Source organism: Platalea leucorodia (assembly GCF_965183815.1).
Source record: "Platalea leucorodia genome assembly, chromosome: 7".
Taxonomy (NCBI): Eukaryota; Metazoa; Chordata; class Aves; order Pelecaniformes; family Threskiornithidae; genus Platalea; species Platalea leucorodia.
The window spans coordinates 73349978-73370061 of NC_138829.1; the positions used below are offsets into that span (position 1 = coordinate 73349978).

Here is a 20084-nt window from a genome sequence, read left to right on the forward strand (position 1 = left end):
AGGGCAGAGGGAGCAGCAGAGACCCTGCAGAGACGCCGTCACCTACCAGGTACCACGAAGTGCACCATGACGTCCTGCTTCCAGCTGAGCCGCAGGGGCCGGCACAGGACAGGTCTTCCGTAGAGGATGCTCCAGGTGCTTGGCTGGGGCTCGGTGGCCCCCAGGGCTGGCCCTTCGGGGTTGGCCTCGGCGCTGTCGTCCTGCTTGCCCTGGTGCAAGAGGACGTAGACGTACTCGGAGAGCCGCACTGTCCGCTGGCCCCGCTCCGCCAGCTCCAGCTCCAGCAGGTAGCGGTTCCCCCGGGCCGTGTCCCGACGCTTCTCCACGTTGACGATCCTCAGGAGGGTGTAGATGCTACGGGGAAAGGAGAAGCACTTGAAAGCACCATCACCGTGAGCGCTGCTCCCCACAGCTCCCTTGCTCGAGGGGTTGGTCTGAACCCACCATCCAGCTCACCCAACCCCAAGAAGCCAAGCGGGGTGAAGGCACGTCCTCCCAACCTCCCGCCCATGTCCCGCTCACTCCCTACCCTCCATTCTTCTCGTTGAGCTTCTCCATGTACTGTGCCACCACGTCGATGACCTCACTCTCGCTCAGCTGCAGGTTGCCCGACACATTGCAGCGCAGGTCGTTCCAGTCGGAGCGCAGGAGTTCGAAGTCCACTGAGCTGACGCTGAATGTCCTCTGCCAGTTGATGGAGTCCTCCAGCCAGCTCTGCTGCAGCTCCCCGGCCTCGTAGCTGTAGTCCGACACCTCTTCTTCCTCCTCCTCCTCTTCCTCCTGGCCCTTTCCCTCCTCCTGCTGGGATGCTGTCGTTTCTGACATCTTCAGAAAGGATGTCACCCGCGTCCCCTCCGAGCGGGTGGCCTCAGAGGAGTTGTAATCGGTGGTGGCCGCTGTCCTGCCCGGGGCAGGGGTCGTGTCCTCATGAGTCTCCCTACTGAAGAGCCCTTCGGTCCCCAGGGCGAGGAGGCTGGGCAGCGCCTGCCACTCAGTCCCCAGCTTGGATGGATGTTCCCACCTCCTGCCACCCGCCCGCACGCTCTTCCGCCTGGCAGGGTCCCTCTCCTTGGAGATGTTGCTCAGGAGCCAGGGGGTCCGGCGGCCAGGGACGGCACGGAGCTTGCTGGAGGTGATGGGATGCTTCTGAGGGGTCCTGGAGCGAAGATGGACTTTCTTCACAGGTTTTGGGTAAAGGAAGATGCCAGGGAAGACCGGCTCCTGGGCCGGGGCTTTGCGCTTCCTCGGCTGCAGCCTGGTCACGTAGACCTTCTCCTGGGCTTTCTGGGGCTTTTTGTCCTCCCTGGGTGCTGCAGGCTTGCTGGGACCTGGCGTTTTGGCTTTGCCACCAAAGATGGGAACAGAGAGGTGGGGTTGGAGGCTCAGAGCCCCGGCACGCTTCGAAGATGCCAGCAGCCCCAGTTCATCCTCCTCGCCCTCGCTGGGATCCTGGGGTAACCAACTGAGCATCCGCCCATGGACCTGCTCCGGCGCGGGGCCCATGTCCTCCTCGCCATGGAGGTCCTCGTGGATGGCCGCCGGGCTGGTGCTGGCCTGGTGGGATGCGCTCCATCTTCCTGGCTGCCCAGGCGTGCTCGCCTCGTCCCGGGCCTGGCCCTGCTTGCGGCGAAAGCTGTAATAGTCCAGGTCGTCTCCATAATCCCCGGTGACCGGTGGGGTCTCTTTCCCCTTGGCTCTGGGTACTGGCCCAAAGCTCTTCTCCTTGGCTTCGAGAGGTGGGTCTGTGGGCTCAGGGCTGTCCACTCCTTCCTCCTCCTCCTCATCCTCGAGGAAATCTAGGGAGTAAAGGCAGAGATAAATACCCCAAGGGTCCCGGCCGCTCGGCGCACACTTCCCCTGCAGCATGCTGGCCCAAGACAAGGAGGCAAAGCTTGTCTCCAGCAAGAGATTAACCTGCAAACGGCCGCTGGGCAAGGGAGACAGGGCTGGCAGGCACTGACGGATGCTCACCAGGGCTGGCAGCTCCCGGCTCTGCCCATTAACCCCTCCAAACCTTGGCTGCATCTTGGCACCACTCTTATTTCATCCGGGAGCAAACCTAGCCTGCCAGGGCTCTGCCAGGCTGCAAACTGACAGCAAGGCAGGCTCTGACCAACCTGGCTCCCGCGGGTCCCCGTGAGCATCCTGACTCCACCCCAGGTCCAGTCGTATCCGGCTGCCCACTGACCCAGCCAACCCAGGAGATGTGGGTACACGGCTTCAAGAAGCAGGGAGGACGAATCCCAACCCTAGCACCCGCTTCCCATATCCCACAGTGCTTTGTGGCTGAGCCGAGCGGGATGCGTGACCACGGGGCACGCAGGACTGCTCGGAGGTGAGCTGCTCCGCACAGCCCTGCCCTCCTCGAGCCCCCCGGCATCGCTGGAGGCATCCTGATGAGCCGCAGCTCCAAGCGGATGGGCTGGTGGGTGAGGACGCCGGGCGCTCAGCCCCGTGCCAAGCTGCCGAGAGATGCCCAAAAAGCTGCCAGCGGGGAGCGGTGACTCACTGTCTGGGTTGAGGAAGAGAAACGCTCGCTGGCGTGGATCCTCCTCCTCTTCATCCATCTTCATGTACTTATAAAAACCAAACCTGGGAGACAGAGAGGAAAGATGAGGTCCCGGAGATAAGGGAGGGGCGTACGTGCAAAGGGACGTGCTCGCACACACGGGAGCCCGCCTGTGCGTAGGGAGGAACATCCCCGGCTGCAGCACAGGCACCGAGGCACAGCCCAGCTCCAAAGGGAGCTGGGATTCCCAAAATCTAGGAGCACTGCCAGGTCTCAAGCTGTTACATGCCCGAGAGATGGGAAAACAGCCAGCCTGGAGGTGGCCCTTCCATGGGGACGGAGCTCAGGGACACACAGCTGAGGATGCATCATCTCGGCGCCATTTCTACAGCTCTTTGAGCGCCCTGTTGGCATCAGCCCGTTCCTCCCCCTCCACGTACCACCCCCAAATGCTGGCACCCCAACACTTACTTCTCCAGGTAGAGGGGGGACTCCCTGTAGAAGCACTTGTTCTCCGTCTCCATGTGAGTGAGGCGTGTGAAGTCGTTGGGGTACACGAACGAGAGGTAGACCTGGGGAGATGACCACACCACCGTCACCCCGGCGCAGAGCGGGCTCGCTCCGAGGAAGCGGGGGCCAGCAGGGCTAGGAGCTGTGGACCTGAGGCCACCGGCACAGCCCCTCAACACCCAGGTGACCCCCAGCATCTCAAACACCCTGCAAGGCTTTTAATCCAAAGCCTTTTGGGTCAAGATGGGGAAGCTCAGCCTGGGCCTCCAGCAAGGGACATTTTCTCCTGGATTTTAACCAGGTGGAAACGTCCCTGTCCTGGGGTGGGGGCAAAGTGCTTTGCTTCGCCATGTCTTCCACGGGAGCGTGACCCCGTCCCCGTTGCGGGGAGACACTTACAAATTGCAGGCCCTGGTAGCGGGCGATGGGGAAGTCCTTCACCACGTAGGTGGGGCTGTAGGCACAGGGCACCAGCACGTTCTCCACTCGGGAGGCCTCGATCGCAGGGGCTGAGGAGAAGCAGCCACGGCTCAGCCCCAAGCCGTGCCCTACCACCCCCTAGCCCAGCCACCTTATAGTCTGTAGCCCAAACCATCCCAGCTTGCCCCCCTATAGGCCCCAGCAGAGACACCCTCCACCCCAGAGATGGGCAGAAGGTAGGAGGGATGCTCTGGGTGCCCGGGGCAGCCAGGTCCTGCCTTTTTTCTCCACCAAAGCCCCATGGAGATGTGCGAGGGTCTGGTCCCAGCCACTTACTGAGGAAGAAGGTGTCCCTGGGGTCAGACTTCAGCATGTCAGCCCCGTGCTCATCTTGCTGTGCCTCCCAGAGGTAGCTCCCGCTGTGGCTGGCCAAGGTCTGCGGGATGTGCTCCACGTGGTTCATCTTCAGGGACGATTCATCTGAAGAAGGCCAGGACAGGAGCTGAACCCCACGGGCATACAGAGCATTGTCCCAGGAGCATCCTCCAAGGTGGCACTTCCCAACCTCTCCATCACTCCCACCAAGAGGGCTCGGAGGACTGTGGATTCCTCTGGCTCCCAGGGGAACAAGGGCACGAGGGCAAACCCAGCTCCTCCAGCCCTCTCACAAGCTCACAGACCCCATGACTAATCAGCCTAATGATTATTGCCATCAACTAATGAGCACAGAGAGGAGAAGGGTAAAACTGATCTCAGGCAAGCAGCCCGGCTCCGATTACCGCACCGCTCACCACGCTCAAAGACAAGGGGTGGGAACGCTCGCGGCTTTAACTCCCAAGGACACAGGAGTTAAACCGTGAATGTTCTTCCCCGCAGAGGTGCAGGTAAATGCAACACGAGCTTGTTTTGCCTCCTATTCAGGGACGAAGGTGGCATGTTGTCCTTGGCTATCAACCAGCCCCCAGACCTCCCCGAGGGAGGTCACCTTGCTCCGGTCACCTTGGCCATGCTCTGAGCCGCCTGCCCCGAGCACCCAAGGGTGCTCCCTTTCCAGGCAGCCCTGCCTGCTGCAGAGCTGTGGGGAAGCAGGCAGGTCCTGCAGCAAACACGACCCCCTTTCCCAAGCCCCAAATTCTTCTGCTTGCAGCAGGGAAGGGCTCCCCAAAGGCCTCCGTGCAGCTGGCTGAGGTCGGGCTGCAACCCCTGGAAAAGCCCAGGGAAAGGGAAGGAAGGAGGATGCTCTGCGTGCTGCTGGCGTCCCCCATGCCACGGGGATGGGCTCCCCACCAGTGATGTGGCTTTGCCCCGGGATGCTGCCGGGGTCTGAGGAAGCTGGGAAGCAGGAAAGAGAAGCAGAAAGAGCCGGCACTGACGGACAGCGGTTGGGGGGGATTTATCTGCACTTCATCCGTCTCATGGGCACCTGCATCAATACCAGCAATACCCCTCTATCCCTCTTCTCCCCATTGATCCCCGCTTGTTGCCTGTCCCCTCCTGCCTTATCGACACCTTCCAGGGCGTGTTTGATGACCAGTCCTCCAGCGTATCGAGCACTGGGGCAGGACCCATCTATCAAGTCCTTTCTTGCTGCCAGGGAAGGGGCAGGAAGCAGAAGATCTATAGATTTAATTAAACCTTGCGCCATCCATCCCTGCTTACACGACAGCTCCTCATAACTCAGGGCCAGGCCAAGGAGCCAGCCCTCCGTGGTCTCATTAGCAGGGACGAGGCTGGAGCACCAGGAGAGCTGTGTTTCCATGGCGCATCACCTCCGCATCCCATTTTTAGGAGGGTGACAGCATGCTCCCAGCGTCACCCCTACCCACCGCAGCCCCTTGCCTCCTTCCTTACACCCAGCAGAAGCTCTGCGGGGGTTGAGGGGCTGAGATCTTCCCCCAGGATCTGATTTCCCAGGGTCTGGTTTCCTTCCCGGGCTCTGGTGCCATCTCTCCCCGGCTGCACCAACACGTACAGCCCCCCTGAGAGCTTGCTTGCTGCGGCTGCAGGCGGCCACGCGTGGCCCTTACCTGTGTACAGAGAGATGTAGGAGGAGTCGATCACTTCGAACTTCAAGCTGGGGAGGAAAACTCGCCACTAGGAAAAAAATAAAAGGAGATGGAGAATGAGTGGGAGGGTGGCAGGGGTTCAGGATGCAGCTGCCCAACCCCAGGCACCCTAGGATGGGTCCTCCCCTGCCCTCAGCTCCCAGAAGCTCGCCTGCGCCGATCCCAGCCCCGGCCCTGCAGGAGAGAAACAAGGGAGAGGACTGATCCTGCCCCAGCACGGACCCAGGCCCATCTCCTGCCTTCACCCCAGGTGATGTGGGATTAGCAGGCATCCCCTGCAGGGTCAGAGAGGGGAAGGCTCCCAGAGGTGGGGCACAGGCTCAGGCTGCTTCCCTCTCGGGACTGCCACACGGCCACCCGTGGTCCCCTGGGCCAGGCGGGCCAGATCCAGCCCCGCATCAGCATCAATAACATCACGGGAGGCAGCACAGCCAAGCGTCCTGCCTCACAGCGGAGGGACGATGCCGGGGCACGGGGCGGCTTCTCCACACGCCCCCCTTCAACCTCGGGGAACGAAGCAGGGAGGCCACAGCACCCATCACGGACCTGAGCCAAAGCCGACACACACCGAGACCTGCACCACCGCCTCTCCTTCCCGCGCCTCGCTCCAGTGCTGCACGAACGCACATTAACAGCAGACGAGTTTGCGTTGACGTAAGAGGGTCTTCATAGCTGCCTGCACCGATTTACCTACGTGCATTTCAAAAGCATGTCTCGAGCCTTTGTCCGGACAAGTCCTTCAATACCCACAGGGAGAGATGCATTAGGGTCCTGCTTTTTTTGTTGTTGTTGTTTCTTTCTAAACATCTGAAAGGCTTCCCTCCCCCCAGCAAAAAAATGTCTCCCCCATCTATTTGTTTTTCACGGCAGAAATGCAGATCTTATCGGGACGGACTGAGCCGGAGCCCTGGGAGGGCGAGGCTGAGCGACGGGGAGGAGAGAGCCAGCGAGGAAGGGGTGTAGTCAGCCTCTCTGATGCTTTGCTGGCACAAGTTTGACTCCAATGATTAATGACTGCTTGGGAGAAAAGAAACCTTTGCTAACGAGCCAACATCTTCCCCTCCCAAAGACAGCCCAAGCTCCCAACACACACGCTCCAGGCTTTGCCAGGGTTGTGCAGCCAAGGCAGACAAGTTCAGATTTGAAACTCATGGTATCTCTAAGGGGGGAAAGAAAAAAAAAAAAAAGGGGGGGCCCCACTCCATCATCTCGGCCATCTCTCCCACCAGCGAGCGTGGGATGCAAGCCAGCAAGGTGGGCTGCCGCTCGCAGGTGGTGTCTGGGGACCTGCCTGCTCCGACCTTACACGGTCTGGGCTCTCCTCGCCCATGGCAATGGGCTCCTCAGAGAAGCAGCCCATGGGGGGCCTTTCTCCCTCTGCCAGCCCTTCTGCAGAAGGCCAAGGAGAAAGGAGAAGGGATGGGACTCGCCATGGGGAACGGGGTGTCCCAGCGCCGCTGGAGCCCGGAGCAGAGGGGCTGCTCCTTTAGCATCCATTACGGGAGCACATCAGCAAGGCAGGAGCACAAGTGAGGGACGGCAGGGTGTTTAGCTCCCGAAAGACCATCAGCACGAAAGGATTGGATGAGCATGGAGAAAAACAGCCCGTGCCAGGCGTCCTGCACAGGAATAGCCCAGGGAGATGGGGAGATGAGCCCTAGCTCCATCGAAGCAACGCTGACTCCATCCCCTCTGTGGGCTGAGCTGCTGGCAGCCACGGGAGGGGGGAAATCGTGGCTTTGCTCCAGGATAAGGCATTTTAACGCGCATCGGAAAAAGCCCTGGCACTGGCTCTTGCCAGGACAAGCCTCGAAAGGAGCACGGCATGGGGACGTTTACTCACGCCAACTTCCACGTGGTCTGAACCTCGGTCATCTTGTTTGTGGAGCAGCTCGAAGTAGTAGCGTCTGGAGGACATGAGGCTGTGCGAGAGGGGAAGGAGCCGGTTAGAAGTCATTGCTGAGCTGACTGCTACCACTGCCAGGGCAATGGAGCTCCCCTGCCAGAGAAGCCATCTCGGGAAACCCTCTCAGTCTTCCTGACACATGGCTAAGCCTTCCTGTGGCAAGGAGACAGGCTGGGCGATGTGGGTGTCTGCTCCCCCATCCCACTGCTGAGAAGCTTCATGAGATCGGGGGGATCCCCCATCCCCACCTCACCATCTGCAGAGGTGGCTGCAGCCCCCAGCACCTTCAGGCCATGGACCCTGGGGGCACGGTTGGTTGAGCTCCTGTCCAGCCCAGACCCCACGTGCCTTTTGGTAAGAGACCATGGCCGGGGTCTCCTCCTGGGGAGGAGGAACTGGTCAGAGTCAGCGTGGAGCCAGCAGCTCCGTCTCCCCGACTCCGTCCACCCGGAACGGGCAGCGGGAACAAGGACACACTTACTGTAGAGGCTTGGAGACTTGCGAGCTGAATTTGGTGAACTCTCCCGGCGCCGTCCACTCGGTGCCCAGCTGGGGGAAGGAAGGAGCGTGTGAGCACCGGGGACACCATGGGCCAAGCGGGCACGAGGCCCAAACCCCTCAGGCTGCGAGAATCTCTCCTCCACCTCCATCGGGCACCATGCCACGCTGCAGAAAGGCTCCTCAGGCAGGAGGATATCCCAGGAGCTCTATCCCAGGACCTGCTTCTCCCCAACTGGTGGCACTCCTGCCACAAGAACTTGTCACGGGCCAACAACACCAAGAGCCCAAAAACGCATGGGTGCGACGACGGACCACAGGGTTTCCAGTTATAGGAGTTAATGCCAAGAAAATCCAGGAGCAAATATTACATCTCCTATTCTGGGACATAAGCTGGTCTTTGGTAGCTACAACTAGGATGGGACCAAGGGGCAGATGGTCCTTCAGAAGCCAAACCAGACCTGGCCAAGGGCAGAGATGGGACCAGGCTGAAATAGCCCGGCATTTCCCAAGGGGGCAAAGGAACAGGAGAGCTGCCTCTGGCAAAGTCACGCACGGACCCTGCACACCCCCTTTAAGAGCTGTTGCAGCACAGGGACTTGTAGAAGAGAGAATGAGTGGTGGCTAAAGAGTGCCCATGGGTTTGAAACATGGTTAATTGAGCACTAGGGATCCCCAAAAGGCACTCGGGATGGTTATCAGCATGCTGGGAGCAAGGAGCGAGGCACCCCGAGGGAGGAGACGCCCTCGGTGGGAGCTCGACCACCCCTGGTGCGGGGAAAGGCAGAGGGTCGAGGACAACGGCGCGTACCTTGCCCACGAACGCAGCCAGCCGGGAGTTGGACGGACTCTCGTCGGAGCTGAGCCAGAACTCTGAATTGTCATCCGATGCCACAGAAAACTGGAAATCCCCTGGGGAGAGCAAAAGGAGAAGGTCAGCACAGAGGGACACAGCAGCCCCAGTGGCATGGGCTCAGCCCCCGTGCCTCATTGTGAGATGGGGAAACAGGGAGGGATGGACAGAGGTAACGGGGCCACCCCAGACCCCACATCGTGGCTCCGTCCTGGGTGGGATTGGGGCTTCGTCTCCCTTCAAAGCAACTGGGGAAAAGGGTCTCTGCTCCAGAAGACTCTCCTGCCCGGGAGCCGGGGGTTTGGGGACTGCCTCCGAGAGCCTTTCTGTCCTCGTGTGGCCCAAGAAGGCAGAAGGAGGCAGCTTCTCCACGTTGCTGCAGGGGGACAAGAGGCCAAGCTCCGTCACTCACCATCCTTGAAGGGGTGGATGTAGCCAAAAATCCTCAGCCCGTAGTTCTTCCACTTGGGCGACACAGCCAGCTTCTTTACTGTGGTGCGGGTCTGCGGAGGAGAGACAGAGACGTGAAAGCCTGAACAGTTCATGCCCGGGCTCGTGCCTGGCACCAACATCCCCCAGCCCACCTCCTCCTTCTTATCCCGGGGTCCCATGCCCCTGGCACCAGAGGGGACGTGGAGGTCCCATCACCACCCTCCTCTCCCTCCATTCTTGCTCTGCTGGGAATTACCTGCCCTGAACCAAAGCAAAAAGCCTTCAAGCAAAGGTCTTGAGGGCCAAGCCCACAGCCAGTGGAGACCCAGCAGCAGCCAGAGAGGGACGAGCGGACCCTCCCTCCGACCCACCGCCACCAGGCCCGGGACTCACGTGGGGAAAGAGTGGAAAATGGAGGTTCTTCCTCAGGTGCCTCACAGCCCCTCCGCACCAGTCTTCGAAGACGTGCAAGTTTGCCTTGCCTTTGTACTGCGGGACAAGAGAGGGAGATGAGCGGGGTGTCCTCCTCCTCCACCGTCACCCCCTCTGCTGCTCCCCGCCCTCTCACCTGCTCGTTCCAGGGCAAAGCCTGCTTGGTCAGGTTGAGTTTGGGGTGCGTGGTGGCCCGGTTGGACCGTTGGCCTCTGGAAAACCAGCCATCCAAGTCCTGCCCGTCGTTCTGCCGAGGAAGCAGGAGGGAGAGATGAGAGACGGCAGGGATCAGGGCCAGCCCGGCCGTGCTTGCAGGAGGCCTCCCTAGATCTAAACATCTCATTTGGGATGTTCAAGCATTGCCAAACCAAGGCAAAAGCTTTCAAGGCTAATGGCAAAGGAAAGCAGGGGCAGGAGGAGGCAGAAAAAAAAATTAGCAACGTGTCCTGGGGAGCAGAGTTTCAAAATGTTCCAGCTAACTCATTTCCCTTCCTCTGCCAAGGAGAGAAACTTCTCCCAAACAGTGAGTTTTCTGTTCACCCGAAGTATTTGCCCAGTCTGACAGGCTGCTGGAAACAGAGTATTTTGGTCTCCGTCTCCAAAAGAGCAGAAGCAATCTCTGCATCTGCTCACGGGCGGAGGAAGCGGGATGTTTCTCTGCTCCCCCTCTTCCTTTAAAGGGGATTAGGTTAATCCGATTGCTTGTGTCTTGTAATTTAGAGGGATTAGGTGAGCACTCACTGCCCCCCGCTTGGCGAAAAGGTGACGGGTGGCAAGAAAGAGCCGGGCGCTTCTGGAGCCCACCCAGAGCACCCTCCTCTTCCACCACATTGGCAGCCGCAGGCAGAGCCGGAGCGAGCCCGTGCCATCCCGTGGGCACGGGCCCCAACTCTCTGCCATCACATCCCAGGGAGCACGGGCGGAGGAGGGACGAGGGACCAGCCGGCACGTGGCGGGGGAAGAGCCATCGGCCCTCGCTGCAGCACCCACCGACCCTCTCTAAAGCACCCACCGACCTGCCACTCTGTCCCTCGCCTGGGTGATGGGAAGCTGCGCCCGTCGCACGGGGAGCTGGCTGGTGTCACAGCCCATCGTCAGGCTGGTGACGCCTGCACTCAGCACCGGCCCTCTCCAGGGCTGGGACCGAGGGGGGCATGGCTGTCAATCCAGGAGGATTCACTGTCATCGTCCCCCATGGCCTCAGCCGGGCAAGGAGGGACCGTGCCACCCCCCGAAGAGCGGAGCCGACCCTCTCTGAGAGCAGAGCCCAGCTCCGAGCCCAGGCAAGAACCACCGCAGCATCGACAAAGCACAGCCCATTAGGATGCACAGTGCCAAAGAAATAATTAGCAAACTTTGCCTAAACGAACTCATTAGCGTCCTGGAGGAGGGGAGCGGTGCCCTTGCAAGACGTTATTAGGGAGGCGGCATAATTGTGCCACGCTTGTTGGAAGGATTCACCCTTCTCCCGGGGAAAGCCAACATGCGATTCCCGCTGCCCCCTCCGTCCTCACCCAGCACCATCCCGTGCTTTCTCTGGGCACCACGTTTTTCTCCTTTGTCCATCTGTCCCTCGTTTATGAGAAGCTGAGAGAGATCAGAGCAGGGGTCGTCCTCTCTCGCCCACCCCTGCCAGCCAGCCAGGCGCAATCGGCCCCTTCCCCATCCATGTTGCTCACCGCCTAAGTGCTGCCCAGCCTGAAGCTGGCTCTCCTTACCAGCACACGGCTCTCCACCCCCAGTGCCTGGAAAAACCTCTCTGTCCCTCTGTGGAGAAGGAGCGGAATGGGTCTCCATCCCTTGGGTGAGAGGGGTGGCGATGACAAGCTACCGGCATCCCTGCCCTGCCCCAAAGATAAAGGGCCGGCTGTGCCAACAGCAAGATCTGCAGTTCGGAGCGCGCTGGGAGGAAAGTTTTCCATCTCCTTTTTTGAAGGAGCGTTTTTTTGCTCCGGTTTGCAGAGTCCTTTTGCTTTCAAACTGGAGTGACCTTTTCCCCCGCCTGCCCCAACAGAGGGGACTATTCACAGCCCAGCTCCCCGCAGCTGGAAACGGGGGGTGGTTCTTCGCTGAAGGCGGGTTGGGCTTTTAATTGCAGAGCCAGCGATGCTGTAGATGTCCAGTGGCTGTGAAAGGCACCGGGCAGGGCTAGGGATAAAGAGATGGGCACCAAGAGGGCTCTGGGCGCAGGGATTCGATGATGATTAATCCAGGACACAGGAGATGGTGGCTTTGCCCAGCAAAGCAGGACCTTATTGCCATCGGCAGCTACGCAAGAGGGGGGTGCGCAGAGGATGACGCCAGATGCTTCTCAGAGGAGCACAGCGACAAGGCAAGAGGCACAAGGCACAACACTAGAAGTTTCACTGGGATATTAGGGATTTCTTTTATCCACCATGAGGGTTGCTGAGCAGAACCAAAGAGGTTGTGCCCTCTCCATCCTTGGATCTACTCGGCTGGACAAGGCCTGGAGCACCCTGCTCCACTTGGCTGTGCGTTGGGTAGGGGACTTGGACCAGCGACCTCCGTAGGTCCCTTCCCACCCCACCGCTCTCCAATTACCATCGGCTCCTCCTCGTGGCTCTCGCTGGAGTCCTCGGCTTTCCTCTGCCGTGCCGACGCCTGGGCCGCTGCCGGCCGCCTGCCGGGATCAGTCACCTCCCCCAGCCTCTCGCCATCTGCGAGGGGAGCAGAAGAAGGAGTGAGACCACAGCCACCTCCCATGTCCTCCCCACCCGTCAACGCCGCTCCTCTTTTGGGGACACCCCCTCGCCCCGGCACGGGGAAGGGCAGGCGCTGCCATCGCCACTGCTCCCGGGGGGATGACAGCGGGGGGGCTCCGGCTGCGATTGCCCTCCCCACATTTGTACTAAGCAGCTTGCAGCAGCTCATCAGCACCAGGTTTAATTACACCCCCCGCAGCCCAGCTCGCAGCCCTTTACATAAGGGACGGCCAGGATAAGCTCCTGTGGGATCTCACCCCACGTCCGCCCTTGGGGACGCATCCCTGCTCCCCTGCCCCTCCGGCCCCCGGCTCTCCCGGAGCATCCCACGGCTCTGCCCAGCGCACACCGGCTCCAAGCCCCCGCAGACATATTCTCCCCAAACCCATCTTCCCACCCCCCAACACCACGCTAAAGGCACCGCCATGAAGACCTCACTAACAGCCCCATCGCAGATGACTTCGTTACCGTGTGCTGCATTAATTATTCCCAACCTACGGACGCCCCTCTGCAGCTCACACCCATCTTCCACGGGCTGCAAAGGGAGGGGTTATTCTAAACCGCCCTTGCTGCCCAGCATTAAAATAATCAACTTCCCCCAAAATAATGGCGCAGACTTAGAAAGCGTATTAGTTATTTTGGGGGAGCACATCCCCTTTCTCTGCCACAGCAGATGGGTGCCTCTGAATTTTTTAGACAGGCACCCCAAAACCAGGGTCAGATGGAGGGAGCTGACACAGCAGCTCCTCCGCTGCCGCAGCTCGACCGTCCCTTCTGGCATCCATGTTTCAAACTGGCATCAGGGGAAGCTCAACGCGATGCTCGGAGAGGTGGGTGTCTAACAGCCACCACCGTGAACACCCATGGGTCCCCCCAAAACCCAGCCGCCCCCGTATCTCAATAAGGGGGATCCCCAGACGTCGCAAGCAGCGGTGCAGCCCTGTCCCCCGGCCACGGGCATGACGGCAAGGGGGTCACCAACACCCTCCCAAGGGTATGGCAAGATGCACCCCCACCCCTCCACACCCTCCTTCCCCCCAACAGCAAGTCCTGGGGGTGCCCTACCCCCCCAAAGCAGAACAGCCTCGGTGGCTGCGGCAGTGGGAGCTGCCGGGGTGGCTTCGGACCCTGCAGCCCAGCCAAGGAGGGGCCTGGGGTGCCCCCGGACCTCCCGCCGCACGCCTCCCGTGCCATTAGTATTCCAGCGGCCGCGCAGCCGGCGTCTCCTTGGAGATGGCAGCACAAATCCCATCCCCACCGCGGGGACAGGAAATTAAGCTCTAAAGCCCCTTCTTCTGCTCTCAGCCATTCTTCAGCCCCTGGCAGCTCCAGCTCTCTCCTGGCAGCTCCCTGCCTCCCTCCAGCCGCCCTCCTCCCCTCGCCCGTCTCCATCCCCGCATCGTCCCTCCCGCGGCCCCACGGAGGGTGATGGGGAGCATCGCAGGGAGGAGCGGGACCGGATCCAGCGCTCTCCTTTCGTCTGCTCCACTCTCCAGACCCCCCCATCACTCCTAGGGATGCTCCTGCCAGCACAGGCGGTGGAAATAAAGCTGATCCTCGCTGTGCTGAGGCCGCAGATGCTGCTGCTCCGGCACAGAGCACTGGGGACAGCGTTATTCCCCCCCACGCTGATCTGTGGATTAATCATGGCCATGAGTAGGAGCTCAATGCTCCCAAGGGACCGGCCAAGGGCTGGGATGCAGCGGCCAGCTCTGCGGTACCCACGCAGGGTATCTCGCCCGGCCTTGGAGGAGACGAACCGCTCTTCCACCAGGTTTGCTGGCTCAGCATCCATTTGCGATGCAGGCTGGGGGTGCCACGCTGCAAGTCCTGTCCCCGGGACGGACTAAACTCCCATAAGGGCCTCTGCCGCCAAAACCTGGGTCCTGGCAAGCAAACCTGAGCCAGCAGCATCCCAGGCTGCATCCCCAGGGGATGGCTTTTTGCTCACCTCTGGGTACCACACTCGGGTTTGGGCCCCTGCTAGAAGGCATCAGGTAAATTGGAGCGAGGTTATTTGATATAAATTGGAGCAAAGCGGGGAAAAAACACGCGTTCCCCTCAGCAAGGCTGTGCAGGCTCTGTCCTTGGAGGCTCTCAAGGCCCAAAGCCATGAGCCCCCCGCTTGCTCTCTGTCCCCATCACCCAGCTCCATCCTCATCAGGGACCCTCTCAAGCTCCAGCAGCTCCTCTCAGCCACCGTAAAGGAGCAGGACAGGGCTTGTGCTCCTTACTTTGGTTTGCATCTAAATTAAATGCCACTGCTGCTCTGACAGGGTTTAAGTAACACTGAGGCTCAAAACCTGCGTGCCTTCAGCAAAACCCTCTCTCTTCTCAGCGGGGAGGCAAGTCCTCGCTCCGAGAGGCGCCTGCATCCCAGGAGGAGCGAAAGCGCCCGCAGAGCCCCAGAAAAAGGCTTCCAAGCTTCTGCGCCAATGTTTATTCCCGTGCAATTCAAATATTGGATAGAAAAGTCAAGAGCAGCCTTAGCCAAACACCCAAATGCTAATCAGCCCGTGTGGGAACTGGAAATAAACACCCCCCTTGATAAGGGGAGGGAAAGGCCAGCACCTTGTACCAAAGAGCATCACTTTGCTCCCCCCAAAAAAACAAGCCCCTTTGGTCTGAACCTCACCCCTGCGAGAGAGGAGCGGGTCAGGGGGTACGAGAAGAAGAGGAGGGAGAAAGCAGCGCTGGGAGGAAGGGGGATTTCGGTTTCCCCATGGCTTGGTTTCGTCCTACGCATCCTCGCAACGCCCTCCGGGACCCCTCGCCAGCCGTGCCCAGCCCGGCTGCTCCCCCAGCATCCCCCCGGGATGCACAGCCAGCGCCACCACGCTGATCAGTTCTGCTAACCTGCCTCTTTCTCTTTTTCAAGGACCAGAAAGAGCCGCGTAAAGGCGGGTAGCAGGGGCTGAGAGGATGGGGGAAGGTCTGGAGGACGAGCAAGGGACCTGCTCGCTCAGGGGACGGCATTACCCCAGGGATGCTCGGCAGGAATGCATTAAGAGCAATTCCCCCAGCGAGCGCAATGCTAAAGCTTTCAGAGCAGCACAAGGAGGGGGCAGGAGATGCTCACGCCATCGCACGAACCAGCTCTGAGTCACGGCAGCCTCCAGAGAACGAGCCAGGGCCGGGAGCGGTCCTCGGGATGAGACCATGGGTGCAAGGGACCAAGCACCAACCCCATCACACGGCACAGAAACCAGGGCGATGCCTCCCCGGGGGAGATGAGTTTCCCTGTTATCACGGTCATGTAAACCCGCTTCGTGCCGCCTCCCCCTCCGCCGGGAAGCACAGAGGGCCTTTCACGCCGCGAACTCCGGCCTCCCCACCTCCCTCCTCTTCCCCTCCTGCTCAGCTGACAGCACGCAGCTCGCTCGCCCTGAACACAGCCCCTTTCTTCGGTTGGGTTTCGGAGCCGGGATTTCTCTTGCAGCTTTCTGGACCCTTTCCAAACCCTCCAACGTGGTTAGAGATGCCCCTCGCTTACGCTTCCTCCTGCATCTCCTAATTGCTTCTAATGAGTCTCCCCTCCACGGTCGCTTGCTGCAAGCTTGCTCTGCTCTCACCTACCGCGCTCCCAGACCAATCACCCAGGGACAAACCCAGACACAGCCCAGCAAGCTGAGCTCCCTCAGCACAAAGGGCGGGGAGCTCACAGGAGCATCCGCAAAAGGCTGGGATTCCCAAAACCCCTGGCTCCTGCCCTCCAGCTGTATGCTCGGCACCGATAAGCTCCGGCTGCTCAACAGGAAGGGTCCCATGGGGATATGTCAGGTGGGATGCTGGTCCTGGCCATCAGGCAAGCACGTACAGAACGGAGGGAGCCACCAGGGAGAAACTGCCGGGATGAGATGGCGGTCGGGGAATGCCTTGGTGTGCTCAGCCCAGCTCCAGCTACGCCTGCGGCTCTGCTCCCAGCCCCTGCAAAGCCCTGATAAAGATGCAGGCAAGCTGGCTGGGACTGGAAAAATGATGATATTCCAGGAAAACATCACGTCTGAGCTCAAACACCCAAAATCTTGTGCTAAAAAAAAAAAAGCATATAAGCTGCGATTTGGAAGTGCCCCATGGGGCGTCCCAGGAACTGTGGTTTGGTTTCCCTCGGTGGGGCACGGCACTGTGCCCCGGGGGACGCAGGGCAGCCCGGCCGCAGGAGGAGACGCCCGCTGCACGCAGGAGCCTATGGTTCCCCACCAGCTGCCCCGATGAGCAAACCGTGACCGGAGCGATGGAAAGGGAGATGGATGGATTTAGCTCAGTGCTCCAAGAAATCCCCCCTGGGGGTGACCATCTGCTCCCCTGTCTTCCCATTCCTGCAGCAAAATCCGCGCTGGATGGGAGATGCCAAAGCAAGCCGGAGCTGCCTCTAGCCCAGCTGCGAGCAGCCTCGCCACCGTCCATCCCTGAAATGCCGGTGGACTGGGCTGCAACGGGTTGCCAAAACCATCTAGGCATGTTCAGAGCTGCATCTTACCCTGGATCCCTACCTCCTGCTAAAAAGATGAGCTGGGAAGCAGCACCATGGCCCATGCACAGGAGATGGGGAAAGGCAAGGGGAAATCCAGCCAGAGCCAGAGCCAGAGCTCAGAGCATCCCCACCGACGCCAAGCCCTCTGCTCTAACCCAGAGCTGGAGGTGGGTTTGCTACTCACAGAAACACGAGCCTGGGATTTGCTGCTCTCCTCAGCATCCCAAAGCTGCTCCCCAGCACACCCCGAAGCCGAGGGATGGGTGATGGGGTGAGATGCAGGACGAGCACCGGTCCCGGGCTGCCCACCCCGAGGGATAACTTCATCCCACGTTGCACTTCCCAGCGACACAGGGCTGCTCCTCCTTTTTGGCTTGGGGACAGAGCCTGCCAGAGCAGCCAGCTCTGACGCTCAAAAACCAGGCAAAGCCTTTGGAGGCTGGAAAACACGAGAGCCTGGGTTAATTCCCTTAATTCCCGCTGCCAGCTGCTGCAGGAGACCTTGGGACCAACACAGGAGATTGCCGAGGGACCTTCATGGGCACAAGCTGCTACCTCGCCTTCCTCAGAGGATACAAATACAAGAGGAAAGGCCACAGAGGAGCTGGGATGGGATGGATGCCCTGCATCTCCGTGCCACAAGGAAGCGCTGCTCAGGAATGTGCTGGAAACACCAGGACACCACTGTGAAGGTCAGGACACTGAGGACCAGGTTTCGGGCATGCTGAGTGCCCCCAAGTCTGAGCTGACATCTTTGGAGGCCCCCCACCCAAGCGAGGTCTGTGCATGTCCTGGCTGCCTCTGATCTCCGAACTTCTGCGGGATGCTTTCGAGCTCTCCAAATCCAGAAGGACGGCAGAGGGACAAAGCTTCTCCAGCATCCAGTCTGGCTACTCTGAGTCTGTCCACATGGCTCAGAAACACTGCAAGGCTTCCGTAAAGAAACCCTTGCCCATCCAGACCATCACATCCATCCCCCCTCTCCCCATAGAAAAAGAGAACTCAAACCCTACCAAACCAATGAGCCTGCAAAGAAAGTGGGGGAGAAAAACAGCCCTGCTCTTGGGAAAAGCGTGGTGGCACATGAAGCTACGACCGTGCTGAAGGGGAACACCAAGCCCCAGCGAGATGTGGTACCTGTGTGGGGAGGATGGCGGTAAAAGAGGGACGAAGGCGGCATCGTGAGCCAGAAGACGCACCAGGGATGCAGCAAGCGGGCGAGCAGCTCAGGGAGAACCATCCCGAGCATCTGCCGTGGGTTCAGGGAACAGCAAAGGAGGGCAGCCCAACTCCGACACCTTCCCAGGGCGAGGAACGGGGCAGCTCGGGGGAGCAGGTCTCTGCCCAACAAGTCCTTACCAGCGAGGAGAGACGCCAGATCCCCAGCTGCAAAAGCGATGGTGTTAAACTGCGTTTACACCCCGGGGGAATTCAGGCTGATCTCTCCCCACCTTCACACAGGACACGAGCCTGGCAGCCAGTAACAAATGAGTCCGAAACCACATCAGGACCGGCAGCAGAGCGATGCCCGGGGAGGTGCCCACCTCCGCAGGAGCCAGCGGGAAGGAGAGTGGGCAGAGAGAGTGGGCAGCCCCCTCCCAGGGCTCTGGTGCCCGTCCTCAGCCCCGAGAGCTGCTAACGCGCCTGTTTTCCCCTGCAACGTGAACAGTGGCATCCCTCCGGCCACGCAGGACCACCGCAGGACCGCTCCACGCCCCTGCACATCCTCCCAGGATGCTGCCACGGGGCAGAAAACCGAGCCCATCCCTCGGGGCTCAGCCCCCAAGGGCTGAACGGGGGCAGCCTGCTGTGATGGGGCCTGGGGGGAGCAGAAGGAGCAGCCACGTGAAGCGAGGTGACATTTAAACCCAGACAGAGCTGCAGCAAAGGTGGCAGTGTTGGCATTTTTATTAAACCCACCGGTTTAATTACCAACAGCGTGGTGCTCTCCAGTGCAGACGCAGCCTCCGAGTCAGCCGCCAGAGAAGAGACATGTGAGCATCCCTCCACCGACCCTCCTAACGAGCTGTTAAGCAATTATAATTAGCCAGCAAGGAGTCAATATTGCAAACCCCCTTCCACCGCCGCAAAAACGCAGCGCTGCCCACCAGGGAAAAAACCACCGCGCTGCCCGCAGCGCTGCCCGCTCCACGGCAGCCGGGGAAACCCGGGCGGCGGGTGCTCACACGGGCCGGGCGACAGGAGATGACATTGATGGGGTGGAGGAGAACGGGGCTCGTGACTGCGATGGGGATGCAGGCAGGGGTGCAGGATCAGCCCCCCGGGCAGCCCTTCCCTGCCTGCTTTGGTGGCACTTCGACCTGCCGCCGGCTGAGAAAAGCATTTCGTTCCAGCCCCTGGGTCGCTGCCTCAAGGCACAGACGCCAAGGGAACTAGAGGAGCGAGGGGATTTTTTTTCCTGCCTCCCCCAAACCAATTCATTTCATGCTGTTTACCCACTCTGTGACATCCCTCTCAGCCAGCACAATGGAAATCAATGCCGAACCGCTCAGGGCCAGCGATGGAGCTGCCATGAGACCACTCAAGCTGACGGACACCCTCCAGGAGAGGCAGCCCCGACATTTCCACGCTCAACTCAGGGTCCCGAATCCCTCCTGCGCACTGGCAGCACCCAGATCTGCCCCATTTTCCCCCAGCTCGCACCTCACCGCACATCCCTTGCCCTCCATCTCCTCCAGCACTGTTTCATTTTGCCCCAGCTCCAAGCCGTGCTGGAGTGGCTCCGGCCGGACCACGCACCCGTCCCCCCGCCCTGCCCATTTCAATGGGGACGATGCTCCCTCACAGCCCTTGGCACGAAGGTTTCGCTTCCCGGGACACAGCCTCCGGAGAAGGTTACTCGTAGCCTGTGATGCGCTGGGAATCAGGCATAATTTATCTCAGTCTAAAAGTATTTCAGCCTCCGACCTCCACGCTGCCCTGCAGACAGCCCACGGGGTTGACCATTTCACCTGCCAGCTCTCCAACCTGTTTCAGCCAGCATCTGGTTTATCTCCACCAGCCCCAGGTGCTTTTAACCTTTTCCTTCGCTTTAATTTGGCAGTGAATTCGGCTGAGCTCTACCCCTCTGCAGGGACCATCCGTTCCCCAAAATCCTCCCGCGCATCGCACTTGTGCGGTCCTGCCGGTCAGCAGCCAGCTCCCACCCGCCTCCTTGCCCAGCCGAAAGCCCTCGGTCCTGCCATTGCCAAGGCAACCAGCCACCGATACCTCGATACCTCGGGGCGGCTGCTCGTCTCC

General features: G+C 60.3%; 1 protein-coding gene across 1 annotated transcript in view; it reads right to left on the reverse strand.

Annotated features, from left to right (window-relative positions):
• B4GALNT4 (beta-1,4-N-acetyl-galactosaminyltransferase 4) overlaps positions 1-20084 on the reverse strand; it is a gene marked incomplete at both ends in the record, with an annotated part of 28614 nt that overhangs the window by 1852 nt on the left and 6678 nt on the right. Inside the window, 14 exons of the mRNA XM_082318170.1 lie at positions 47-354; positions 530-1796; positions 2510-2592; positions 2981-3081; positions 3419-3528; positions 3776-3919; positions 5467-5533; positions 7349-7427; positions 7893-7960; positions 8721-8821; positions 9175-9265; positions 9588-9683; positions 9763-9873; positions 12189-12304. Coding sequence (XP_082174296.1) covers positions 47-354; positions 530-1796; positions 2510-2592; positions 2981-3081; positions 3419-3528; positions 3776-3919; positions 5467-5533; positions 7349-7427; positions 7893-7960; positions 8721-8821; positions 9175-9265; positions 9588-9683; positions 9763-9873; positions 12189-12304 — 2742 coding nt within the window. The remainder of the gene's footprint in view (positions 1-46; positions 355-529; positions 1797-2509; positions 2593-2980; positions 3082-3418; positions 3529-3775; positions 3920-5466; positions 5534-7348; positions 7428-7892; positions 7961-8720; positions 8822-9174; positions 9266-9587; positions 9684-9762; positions 9874-12188; positions 12305-20084) is intronic.